General features: G+C 46.3%; 1 protein-coding gene across 1 annotated transcript in view; it reads right to left on the reverse strand.

Annotated features, from left to right (window-relative positions):
• The window catches only part of RABL6 (RAB, member RAS oncogene family like 6), a 65613-nt gene that overhangs the window by 43728 nt on the left and 8691 nt on the right, over window positions 1–13194 (reverse strand). Inside the window, exon 3 of the mRNA XM_063352731.1 lies at window positions 5775–5822. Coding sequence (XP_063208801.1) covers window positions 5775–5822 — 48 coding nt within the window. The remainder of the gene's footprint in view (window positions 1–5774; window positions 5823–13194) is intronic.

Consider the following 13194-nt stretch of genomic DNA (forward strand, 5'->3'; position numbering starts at 1 on the left):
GAGGGGAAATCTAAGCAAAAGCAAACAAACTGTATGGAGGGGGAGGTGGAGAAGCCGGGGGGAGAGACAGCCTGCCCGCGCGTGAAAGGCCAGAGCCAGAGGGTCAGGTCTGGTCATCACCAGCAACGGTGCAGAAAGGAAATCCTGCAGATGCACCATCCACCGCCACACGCTCCAGCGACACGTGCGCAGAGACAAGCTAGAGGACAGATCACAGGGAAGTGCAAGAGGCAGCAGGCTAAACACTTGGAAAAGACACAAGAAAGCCACTACGGAGACTTGCCCTGCAGTGACACAGCCACAATCCCGCCTGGAGGAAACCACGGGTTTCCCTCCAAATCATCCGCTGCTTCTAAGGCATGCGCTAAAATACAGCCCTTAAGCTTAAAGAGCAGACCCCCTGCGACTTCTCCCTTTTCTTACAGCTTCAATAAGCACTGGATAAATCCACAAACCGACATTTTACAGTACCACTGGCATTTGACTCGGCGCCCCCAGAAAAGGAGCGGGTGTTTTTAAACCTCGGGCTCCCTGAAAATTTTGCTTTACATCACTTATGCTGCAATCCTGCTTCCAAATCTTAATGCCTGCAGGCACAGCAGCCAGAGAAGACGACACCACGTACCTGCACCCAGGATTAGCAGAGGGGCCATCAGCTAACGCGATTTTCTGTTGTAGCCACTCAGCACTAATTGCTGGGAGACTGTACGCCAGAGGAGGACGTCTTTCGCCTTGTGCTGAAATGCCATGAAAAATCTGCCCTTGCCCCCAGGTAGAGAGTTTAAACTCTGTCTGTGTACAGCAGTTTCCCGAGTTTTATCAAACGATGAGCACTGCACAACGCACAACCCTGCAAGATCGAGTTATGTTTTACAGACATCAAATATCTTCCAGATCTTACTGACAGCAATTAAGAACGGTATTTCTGAATTAACTTGGTTCCATACTTTCTTAGTCTAAATAATGACAAGTTAACTAAATTATAATGGCAGAGTCTTAGAGTTCCTTCTCATAATTTCTAGAAATTCCCTGTGTCACCGACAACAGAACGTGTCGGCAGCTCAGATGCACCCGCAAAAAACCCTCCCCTTGACTCCTTCCATAGACTGCAACACCGGGGACCAAACCAGCTTCCGACAACTATTCAAACACGGAGCAACTACTTGTAAAATTTGTGGTTCTGCCAGATGCTGCGTGTGAAAACCAGCATGTTTCACTTCCTTTTGCACAGAAGGATAAATAGTTATGAAATACTGAGTTACTCATGAAACTTTTAATGCTGCAGGATACAGCAGGAGATTCCAGTCCCTACACCCTGACAGCGCCTGGTGGGTGCTTCACTGCAGCACTGCGAAGTGTTTGCTACCCTTGTGTCATCTTGCTGGTGGCATCTGAAAGTAGCAGACATATTAATCCTGATCCTTCCCCATTTATGCACCGTTTTTCCCTGGAGGATCCAAGCATGGGCTCTGATTTTTCCCAGCACGACTGAAGGTGTGGGATGTCTAGGACTTGTGTGCCTTTTCCTACTTCAATTACGTTCATTTCAAGTCCGTAGCATTTGTGTGGTTTCTCTGAATGTCGAAACGTCCCTATTTCTGCAGTTACTGCTAAATTCTGCTTGGCATGACCTGAATTTCTAGGTGTTAAAACAGAAGCCCAAGCAACCACAAATGCTCTTGACAGGTCCTCTTGTCCTGAGCCGTCAAGGTAACCTGGACACGTGTACGGCCAATGCTTTGAGACTGAATTTAGACTCGCACGCCTCTCCCTGCTTAGGGCTTTATGTGTGTAGCAAGAGGAATGAGTAATATTCTTATATTCTTAGGTGGTGCTCATCACTGCTGTAAAGGAGGTCATCTACAAAGGAGTAACAGAGCTGAAAAGCGCATGTGTGTACATATTCATGCACAGTGTCTATTTTTGGAACCAAAACTGCAGGATGAGCCAGATGAAGACAAGATGTATGTAGTGAAAAGATGCAATACAGCCTGTAACGGCAAGTGCACAATGAAGATTGTGTTGTTATATGACCGAGGTCCTGTCTTCAAGGTCGCACTGCTGTGCGATCTAGGAGCCTCGATTAGAAAGCAAGGGTCTTCGCGTTGCGATTCCTCTCTACCTAGAACGATGACTGCTCCTTATTTCCAGGCACAATAGCAAGACTGAAACCAAATAACCTTCCAGCAGTGGCCCAAAGGCTACACAACAATCCTTTCTGAACGCCAGAAGCCTTGGTTCATGGCCAGCACCTGAGAGCCTCTGCACCTCTGGGAACCATCAGTTTTGTTGCAGGACAGCAAGGATTCGGCACAGCTTGCCAATAAACCTTGTCCACGGTGCGAGGGAGACGCTTCTCTTCACCATTCAAAAATACATATCTAGAATATTTGCACCCCCGGTGTTATCTATCTTATGACACCTGAAAATAACAGAAATGTTAATTCTGTTCTTTCCTCCTTCTTGCAGCACACCTCTGGGAGGGAGAGGGGTGAAGAGGCAGGGAAAGGAAAGGAGTCTCCAATATGGGGGAAAGAATTCATGCTATTTTAGGGGCCATAGAAAAAAAAAATACGGTTTCATCCCTTCGGTTAATGTGTGGGAAAGGATGCAGCAACCAAACCAGCAGGAGTTACAAGACAGGAGGCCAGAACTGCTCCTGAATCACCTGCATCCAAGCAGCTTCTTTGCATTCAGATCTGTTACAGCTTTATGACCCGCAGTAGTTACACAACTTGCTGCACAGCCAGAAGGATGAGTCAGGGCTGTGACTTGTGCTGAGAGATACCTTGCCTGTGTTCTGTTAATCCCAAGGGCAGCAAAGGAGATGGTATTTACTCTGCACACCGCACAAAATTCAATACAATCCGTAGCTGTGGGCAAGCTCTACTCGTTAAGATTTTAACAAATGGCGTCATTACAGAAATGAGTCCCTCTCTCGGAGCGGGCCCAAGGAGAACCCAGCAGGCTCCAGTGAGTCTGCGCATTGCAAAATAAGAAACCCCAGAGAGTCAAGGAAAAGGTAAGAGGAGCAGTACAGGACAGTGGTCGCCATTTCCCCCTGCTTCAGCGCACCAACCAGCCTCACAGGTTTTAAGCTTTCACAATAAATCTCCCCACACTTCCAAATTAACATCTCTCCGCTAAACGAACGCCACCAAGGCAGCAGCCACCAGCCAGGCGGGGCCAAACGAGCTGCCTCCTGCCCTCCTGGAACGGGCTGGAAGGAACCATCAGAGCACGCTGCTGAACTGCCAAGGCTGGGGAGGCGCGCTGCTGGCGAGCACGAGGAGAAAGGCCACTCAGTAAAACCACATTTAGCTTCAGTACGTGAAGTTTTTCAGGGTGCAACTTACTAAGTTTCCCCAAAACCTCCAGTGCACGTTCACCCCGAGACACGACGAAGGGCAGCAATGCATAGCAGAGAAGAGGCTGAAGCTGCTTTACAAGACTGAAGTTGGAAACTGCAGTTTACGGATATATCTTTTTAGACAGTCTAGTTACATCCCCACATCAGGCTTTCAATACACTTTCAAACGTCTTAATTTAAACAGAGGTCTCTTAATTTTCTCTAACAAGGAACAATTCTTCCAAAAACGGGAAAACACTGGCAAAAAAATTTAGCCTGGAAAACAACGTCTGTCGAAATGCATTTTTTGGCAGTTTCAAATCCAGCCTGATAAAGGCAGCATTCTGCACGACTCTAAATATGCACATTAGCCAGGATCTGGTAGGCAAGGGAAAAAAAGGAGGATCAGGTCTTGTCAGCGCTTGCTGCAGCAGCACTGGATACTCCACTACTAGAAGTCTACAGTCTAGATCAGTGTCGCTCTCACCAAAAGCATCACGCAGGAGGATTTTTTGTCCTGAGCGCACAGAAGGAAGAACAAAAATGTCATGAAATAACATTAAGATGAAAGTTAGATATGAGCAAGCTCTTAACAGTTAATTTGCACATTTTCCTAAAGTTGTCCTTCTCAAGAACCCGCACCGCTATGGCAATGATCTGAATTTTGACTCTGCATTGGTTAAGTACATTTGATTACATACAAATACATATCTGTGGTCCATAAGTACCGATCTTAACACAATGAGCTTTATTTCAGAAGAATATAAAGCAGAGAGAAGAGAGTCCCTTGAGATTTCTGACACATGCTCCGCTGTCAGAAATGAAAGCGGTATCAGAAGAGCTGTTATCAACATCTGCACGTATCAAATCTGATCCGTTTTGCCAAAAAAAATGGCAAGTCTCCAGTTGAGAAGATGACTCTGCTCAGAGAAGCTATTCACAGAAATAAATGCTGGAACCACATGAGTCCCAAATTAACTGTCTATCTATTCATACCAAAGTTGCAAGGCGGCGAGAAAACAGATGTTTTGCTCAGATTCCAGCCCGGCACATCTTATCCCAGGATCTGAAAGCCAAACTGCAATCAGACTGACTTCAGCAGTAACTCTGGCCCAAGAAAGGTTTTGTCTACACTGTGAAAGCTGGCGTTTAAGAGAATAAAAAGATAAAGCGCCCGGGATTTTCATTTCAAGTGACTGGCTCAAGTTTAACCTAAAGGCTCCATTATGCATGTGAACTAGAGCTGCTATCTTTAATTATCTGTGCTTTTGTACTATTTTAAATACAATTTAGCCAACACGAAAAATTAATTTTCTCTCTTTCCCACTCCCTCTTATACTTAACTTCTTATTTTTCGGCGTTACCGCGTGTGTAAGTTGCAGAGATGGTACAGGGGGGGTAATGCCCCTGGGATGCAGGTCTGCTGAGGGACGTGTGTCAGCACCGGTTCTAGCGAAGGCTGCGGGAAAGGGATCAGCAGCCAAACCATAAAAGTTTAAGTTTCAATGACTGCGGTCAACGGATCTGACTGACAGACACACGCAAACATGGAACGCAACCCACAGAGCAAGAGCCGCTCGCTCGTAGAGCTGCGTTCCTGAGCATACTCGCTCTAAAGCGGGAGCCTGGCCGGTACAAAACGCCTCATAAGAGCCAAACAATATTTGCATTCGGGGCTACGGAATGGGCTGTTAACATTTACATCTAATCCCCACCCCCTTCGAGCAACAGATTCCACTGCACCCAGACTGCCTCGTCACATATGTTTTGGGGATTTGTTTTTATTTTTTTTTTATAAAATAGAATTTTATACTCTGACTAAAATTGAAAATTAATGAAAAACGTATTTATACAACGTAACACTTTGCTTGGCTAAGCATTTAGAAATTATTTTGGATTAAATATATTGCATTTTCTGTCCTAAGTGAATTTAAGTAATTGGCTTCTCTTTTATCCTTCCCTCCTACGTACGTTATTCATTGCAGATAACATTTTATCAATTTAACAATAGCATTCCTTTATAAAAACAGCTCGGCAACAACTTTTATAAACAGAACAAAGAACTCAGTAGCTGTCTAAACATATATAAAACTATAAAGGAGAGAAGATGAAGTTTATAGTAAAGTTGAGAGAATCTGAATACACGAGCAGCAGGCTGTTTCATCTGTCCCGGAGCACGTGAAACAACTGCTTCCCAACAGCGGGTTTGATCTGAAGTTCAGATTGCGAATAATGGGCTCTAGCACAGGAGACTCCTCTCTCCTTTCCATATTTTTTCAGGAAGTAGCATCCATGCACTTGAAAAAAAGTAACTACAGATGTTTTTCTAAAGTAGAAGTAAGTATTTCTGAATTCCAGGTAAGTGTCTAACGAAATTTGAGAAAGAACAATGAATCTCCATTAGAAAGGAAGTTACAATTCTTACCTTTGTCAACTACATCCCAGACTTCAACTTTAACAATGTCGTCGGTGGCTAAAAGCACAAGAACACAAAGTGTTAGAAGGGGGTTTCAGTAAAATGACCAACAGCCAACGCCCCCCCAAAGCCTCACCCAAAGCCAACGCTGTCAAAGGAGGAGATCAGCGTCAAAGGAAAAGCAATTCTCGAGTCAGTTAAAAGAAAACCCAAACATCACAAGAAGGCCCGCCGTTGTACACCAAAACCGTGCTATCTAAAAAACTTCTCAAAGACCCTTAGTCACATAAGCGATAGCTAGATTTCCTTGATGTTTTATGTCAGATTTGAAGCATGTTATAAATATTTTGTGTGGATTCTTTTCATATTCTTTTAAAAAAGATATAAATTTAATTTGAAGAATAAAGCCTGGTCTGCAAGCAAGGCGTACAACTGAAAGAAAGGAAAATACGCATTTAAGGCAGATCAGCCTTACTACTACTGTCACATCGTCATGGGAATGTGACAAACAGCGCAGACAGTCCCGCGGCTACAGAAATCCACCCTCTCTGCAAATTTCATGTTGCCTTTTGTGAAAAATAAGACATTACTAGCAATTTTGCCTCTTAACAAGCTGCAGTATCAGTAAATTATAAACAGCAACATATATTTGAGTTTCCAAAATCTGAAGCAAGACAACCAAAACTCTAACTACAGAGAGACTCCTGCCGGTACTGACAGCGGGCAGCGAAACATTCAGATGGCAGGAGGGACGGGCAGCTTTGCTTAGATGTTTCTGCCGAATCCAAATAAGCAGTCTGGTCTTCAAGAAGTTATTCCAAGAAACAATTGCTTTTTGGAAAAGGTGTAGGCTACAAGGCAAAAGCTTGCACTTGGAGCGGCTCTGAACATAAAGCAATGGAATAGGCGGATCATGTCTCAGAGTAGAAAATAATCTCCTAGGATGGCATGAGAATTCAGCTAAACCTCATTGTCAAGCCAGGAAACGTTTCCTCTAGAGAATTCACTGTTGGCTAAACTTAAATGTTTCAAAATATTGTAAAGACAGATTATGAATAAAGGAAAACTTTGATCCTCTGCTTCTGGAGAAAGATCCTATGTTACATTTATGCATGAAGCAAAATCAGCCTCTGTTTTTCCTCACAGCGACTCCCGCGTATCTTCCGCTTCGCCAGCGGGGCACGGGCGGAACCGGAGACTTGCCCAGGCTCAGCCCGGCCAGTGCCTCAGGCTCAGAGGGGCCTGCAAACACAACAGCAGCCTGCAGTCCTAAAACCTCCGCTCCAACCATTACACTCCCCAAATTACTTCTGCCCCTGAGTATTTCTACAGGCCATCAGGCCAGCTACGGCTGAAGTCCAGCCACTCCCCACCTGCCACTCACTCTCCTGGCACCCAGCTGTACTGGGCTGGCTACTCACGCCCAGGCACCGGCACCCCTGCGACGGGCGCTGCTGGAGTCCACGGTCCACTTGGGGTGCGCCGTGACCCCGCAGGTGCTGGGACACAGATCGGCTGGTGGAGTTCTGCCCCCAAATTCATACCCTGCAGCCGGGACTGGCAGTGCTGCTGCTGGCCCTGAAGGACAAGGGGATGGTCAGACCAGCAATCCATCTCGGCAACAGCCAAGGGCAGGAGATGTTTTCCTTTCTCAGATGGCAAACTTCGCAGGGGCACAGGCAGAGCCCAGAGGGCTGCTTGTTCTTTCCAGCAGCGCCACGTGAAGCAGAACCTAAACGCTATCAAGAGGCTTCCACAGAGAAGCTGGAACCCCATCCCAACCCTTGGGATGACGTGCAAGGGGTGACCTGGTACCTAGCACTGGGACTTTGCTCCTGAACTCCCGAAATCTCCACCTCCTTACCCTAACACCAAATGCACCCTCGGTTAAGATCTGTTCTTGCTGCCGAACGATTTCTGCAGTAACCGACAGTAGAACCCTCAGACGACTGAGGGGCTGAACCCTTGGACCCAGAAAAATCTGTTCTACACCCTTTTATCTGAGGGGGAGCACAGAATTTCAAGAAGAACCTGACTGCACGAGATCCAAGGAAACCATTTTCCACATGGATTTTTTTCTTCCTCGTAGCCATTAAGTTCTTCCTTTTCATCACCAGCTCCATTCCTGATTATCCTGAACACACAAGAGGATAATTACTTTAGTGCTGCTGTGTTGGCTTTGGTATGACTCACACACAGCAGCATTTCACCTTAATGGCTTTGGAAGGCACGTTGCAGCAAAAAGAAAGTGCCAATTCATCCTTTTAAGCCTTTAACTTGGATTAGCAGAAACCATGGATCAAACCACTCAAAAGATCTGTACTCCGTTGCGATTTGGCTCAGTACTCTGTAGCCAGGGACTTTGCTGTCTCAAAAAACAGTGGAGAGATGTGAGAAGACTCCACTTGCAAGAAAGCTCATTTAAAAATAATAATCGTTGCTTCATGGGTGGGTTCCTCACCAGGAATTCACAGGCCCTCGGACATATCTACTCTCCTGCAATTATACGATTCAATTAATACGCTTTAGACCACAAATTCTACAGGGCAGAGCAGCTCTGCCATTCCTCACACCCATCTATAAACCATTCAGAGCATCTGAACAGAAGTATTTGCCAATTTTTATTCCAGGCTCCCCTTCTGAGACTGCCAAACGGAGAATAAGATTAGTGACTAGCAGAATCTAAACAAACATTCATTAGGGTCAGGAATGGTAACTCCTTACTCGGACACAAAAATGACAAATATCCATTGTAGAGACAATTGGAACAGAAAAGTAATTTTGTTCATTCTAAGTAGGAAGAAACAACTCAAATCCCTCTACCTTTATTAATTCCTCCAGTATAAAATTTCTGGAGATATGACAAGGTGTTACACTCCACATGTAAAATTTAAATCTTCTAATACCAGACAACCTAAGAATCCTTCAATATTTGACAGCCATGTAATTAACATCCATAAATATTTGCTGCCAGCTACCTCACAGTGTTTATTCAGGGTAGCTCGAGAGCATGACCACAGGAAAAACAAACTTTATTTTTCCTGTACAGATTAACTCAGCCAACAGGGCGGTAATTAGATCTGAGCCAATTTCTCAGAGTGCCCACATCACCCTTCTCGGGTGGAAAGTTTTCACAGCAGGAAACATACCTTACCAGGTTTTTTAAAAAGAGGGCTATTTTTTAAAACAAGTTTTAAAAACGTTAACGGAAAATTTCCTATACTGCTGGAAATTATTACTGAGAAAACAATACAGTGTTTTACAATGTAAAAGAAACAGAAATGAAAGGCACAATTTCATGTACAGCCTTACAGATACTTCGACTAACTCAGCAACACTTCACCTTGAAAACTATGTACACTAACCAGCAAGCTCTGCAGAAACGTACCACATAAGCACTAGAAATAACAAATACACCTGCAGTTATCAACACACAGAAAAGCCAGCCTCATGCGCAGCCGTCTTCTGCCCCAGGACTGCATCCACGTTGAAAAAGCCAGTGCCCGAGTCTCAGCTCAGTAAAAGAACACACGGTCCCTAAAATACGCAGAGACGTGCAAGACGACTAGATGTCTCTACACATGAACAGTCTCCAAACACCTTTCTGCGTGTATACAGAAACCTGTACGCATGCATTTGGTGTGCCTGCTTGTGTATACAAAAACAATTAGGTATGAATAAGCCCCTTAGAAATCAAACGCCAGACTCCCTGGCTGTATTTACAAACAGTACTTCTGTTACCTACGCTGATTAGCGAGGAAACTGAACTCGGAAGCTTTTACTGATGATATTGCAGAAAACCACAGTTAATATTCAGTGCACTCTTTAGACTTGGCTATCTAAGAGGTATTTCATTTCATCATCACGGGAAGACAGAGTTCAGGATCATGGGTAGTATGCACAAAACAACAAGTAGGATTGCAACCTTGGACCTCAGGAGGGCTAACTTTGACCTCTTCAAGAAACTGCTTGGAGAGATCCCATGGGCTAGGGCTCTGGAAGGCAGGGGGGCTTAAGAGAGCTGGTTGATATTCAAATACCACTTTCTCCAAGCTCACGATCGGTGCACCCCTAAGAGCAAGAAATCGGCCAAGGGAAGCAGGAGACCTGCATGGCTGAGCTGGGAGCTTCTGAAAAAGCTCAAGTGGAAGAAGGAAGTTTACAGCACGTGGAAGAAGGGATTGACCACTTGGGAAGATTACAAGAATGCCGCCAGAGCGTGCAGGGATAAAACTAGGATAGCCAAGGCCTCCTTGGAATTAAATTTCTTCAAGTATATTGGAGACAAAAGGAAAACTAGAGAAAATGTGGGCTCGCTGTTGAGTGAGACAGGAGCCATGGTGATGGAGGATGCAGAGAAGGCAGAGGTACTGAATGCCGCCTTTCCTTCGGTCTTTACTGCTCAGGCCAGCCCTCAGGAGTTCCAGGCTTTGGAGGTTAACAGGGAAAAGCCTGGATGAAGGAAGACTTCCCTTTGGTTGAGGAGGATCACGTGAGAGATCAATTAAGTAAACTGGATATCCACAAGTCCATGGGTCCTGATGGGATGCACCCGAGAGTCTGAGGGAGCTGGCGGAAGTCATTGCTGGGCTGCTCTCCATCATCTTTGAAAGGTCCTGGAGAACAGGCAAGGTGCTTGAGGACTGGAGGAAAGCCAATGTCACTCCAGTCTTCAAAAAGGACAAGAATGAAGACCGAGGAAACTATGGGCCGGTCAGCCTCACCTCCATCCCTGGAAAGATGATGGAACAGCTCGTTCTGAGCATCATCCCAAGGCATGTGGAGAAAAAGAAAGCTATTGGAAGTAGCCAACATGATTCACCAAGGGAAAATGATGTCTGACTAATCCGATAGCCTTCTACGATGGCATGACTGGATGGACAGATGAGGGGAGGGCAGTGGGTGTTGGGTGTTGTCTACCTTGACTTCAGCAAGGCTTTCGACACAGTCTCCCACAGCATCCTCATAGGGAAATGTGGGTCAGATGAATGGACAGTGGGGTGGATTGAAAACTGGTTGAAAGACAGAGCTCAGAGGGTCGTGATTAGGGGCACAGAGTCTAGTTGGAGGTCAGTGAGGAGTGGTGTTCCCCAAGGGTCAGTACTGGGCCCAGTCTTGTTCAATATATTCATCAATGACCTGGACGGAGGGACAGAGAGCACCCTCAGCAAGTTTGTTGATGATACAAAGCTGGGAGGGGTGGCTGACACACCAGAAGGCTGTGCCACCATACAGAGAGAGCTGGGGGGAAGAGAAACCTTATGAAATTCAACAAGGGCAAGTGCAGGGTGCTGCACCTGAAGAGGAATAACCCCCTGCACCAGGACAGGTTGGGGGTGACCTGCTGGAGAGCAGCTCTGTAGAAAGAGACCTGGGAGTCCTGGGGGACAACGGGATGACCATGAGCCAGCAATGGGCCCTTGTGGCCAAGAAGGCCAACGGCATCCTGGGGGGCATCAAGAAGAGTGTGGCCAGCAGGCGGAGGGAGGTCATCCTCCCCCTCTGCTCTGCCCTGGGGAGGCCGCACCTGGAGCACTGGGTCCAGTTCTGGGCTCCCCGGGCCAAGAGGGACAGGGAACGGCTGGAGAGGGGACAGCAAAGGGCTACCAAGATGCTGAGGGGACTGGAACACCTCTCTGATGAAGAAAGGCTGAGGGATTTGGGTCTCTTCAGTCTGGAAAAAAGACGGCTGAGGGGGGATCTTATCAACGCTGATAAATACTGAAAGGGGGGGTGTCAGGAGGATGGGGCCAGGCTCTTTTCAGTGGTGCCCGGGGACAGGACAAGGGGCAATGGGCACAAACTTGACCATGGGAAGTTCCACCTCAACATGAGGAGGAACTTCTTTGCTGTGAGGGTGGCAGAGCCCTGGCACAGGCTGCCCAGAGAGGTGGGGGAGTCTCCGTCTCTGGAGACATTCCAACCCCGCCTGGACGCGTTCCTGTGCCACCTGCTCTGGGTGACCCTGCTCTGGCCGGGGGTTGGACTGGGTGATCTCCAGAGGTCCCTTCCAACCCCCACCATTCTGTGATTTCTTACTCTGATCTAAGTCTGTTTAGGCTGAAGCACTCAAGTTTGATTTTGGAGATAGTTTCCATCATCCAAATGACTTGTAAGCTCTACGTTCACCCATCAGTAACCAACGTGCTGATATCCTGAGAAAGAGGAGTGTGGGGTAAGGATGCCACAGCTGAAATACATCATGCCAGAGGTTTCGCTGCAGATGGCGAACACCGCTGCATGAGCACCACACATCTGTCAACGCCCTGGGCCAATTGATAAGCAGAACATCAGGAAGATGGTACCCAAAATACAGATCCTTTAAGAAGAAACGTAGAAGCCAACAGGCACACCTTTGCACTACCGTCACATGGAGAGTCCCTGTGAAAGAATCTGAAAAGCTGTGATCAGGCTTAGCTCAACATCAGATCCTGAACGAGAGAAAACCTGAGCAAGTATGACCTGTTTCTCTCCCACATCCGAGGCAAATTACAACCATCCATCCTTATAAACCTTTTCAACCTTTGTCAAGAGAGAGCTGACTCACGTGGAAGCCTGTCTCCATAAGGGCACGAGAGTCTCCAGAACTTTGGTTACCAGCTCCCTGTGAACATACAACAGCAGTATCTGCTCGCCCTCCTTGCGAGGAAGCCTATGAAGCCAACAGAGACTGAGAGAGCACTGTCCCAAGGCTGGCTGCTGGTGAACACACCCTGTGGCTCTGTGATCATTATCACAAGACTTGGGCATCATGGTATCATCCAGCAAAGCAAATTTTAATTGGTGAATTAGACGAAGCACCCAATTTGGTGTCTACCCAAACTGCACGGGTTTTTTTCCCAGCTGTGAGGAGACAGAGAGTACCTGATTCAACAAAAGGTCAGGGCGGTGCAGACGGACAACGTCTGATAATGACAAACCAACTGCTGACCTCTTTTTTTAAAGCCAAATCAGTCTTATAGAGCAAGTTCATCTTGAATCAGTAGTTCACCCCACAAGGCTGCAGCATTTTTGATCCGGAACCTGAAAGCTGGACTTAAAGCACCGTTGAATCATAGCCTAATGCAATTTCAATGCCTGCCGTGTCTTCTCCAGGCGAGACCCAGGGCTGTCATAGCCCCTTTATACCGTCAGAGCAGATGGGGAAAACAAAAAACCCTTACATCTCACCTCTCAGACCCAAACAAGCACTCAAAAAAAGCTACCGATAAGATCCATCTGTGGTTCAGTAAGTCACCCTGGAGTTATTAGTACTACAGTCATTTTTTAAACATCACCTTCACCAGTTACAGGATGCTCTTTATATTTTAATCAGTAAAAAACTAGTTTGCACCACCCTATTCACTTCTACGCAACAGTAACACCAAAAGCAGGGTTAGCCTCAGAGACATATTTCCGTAATAAGCCTGTTTGCATTAACAAGTCAAGC

Source organism: Chroicocephalus ridibundus, chromosome 15 (assembly GCF_963924245.1).
Source record: "Chroicocephalus ridibundus chromosome 15, bChrRid1.1, whole genome shotgun sequence".
Lineage (NCBI taxonomy): Eukaryota > Metazoa > Chordata > Aves > Charadriiformes > Laridae > Chroicocephalus > Chroicocephalus ridibundus.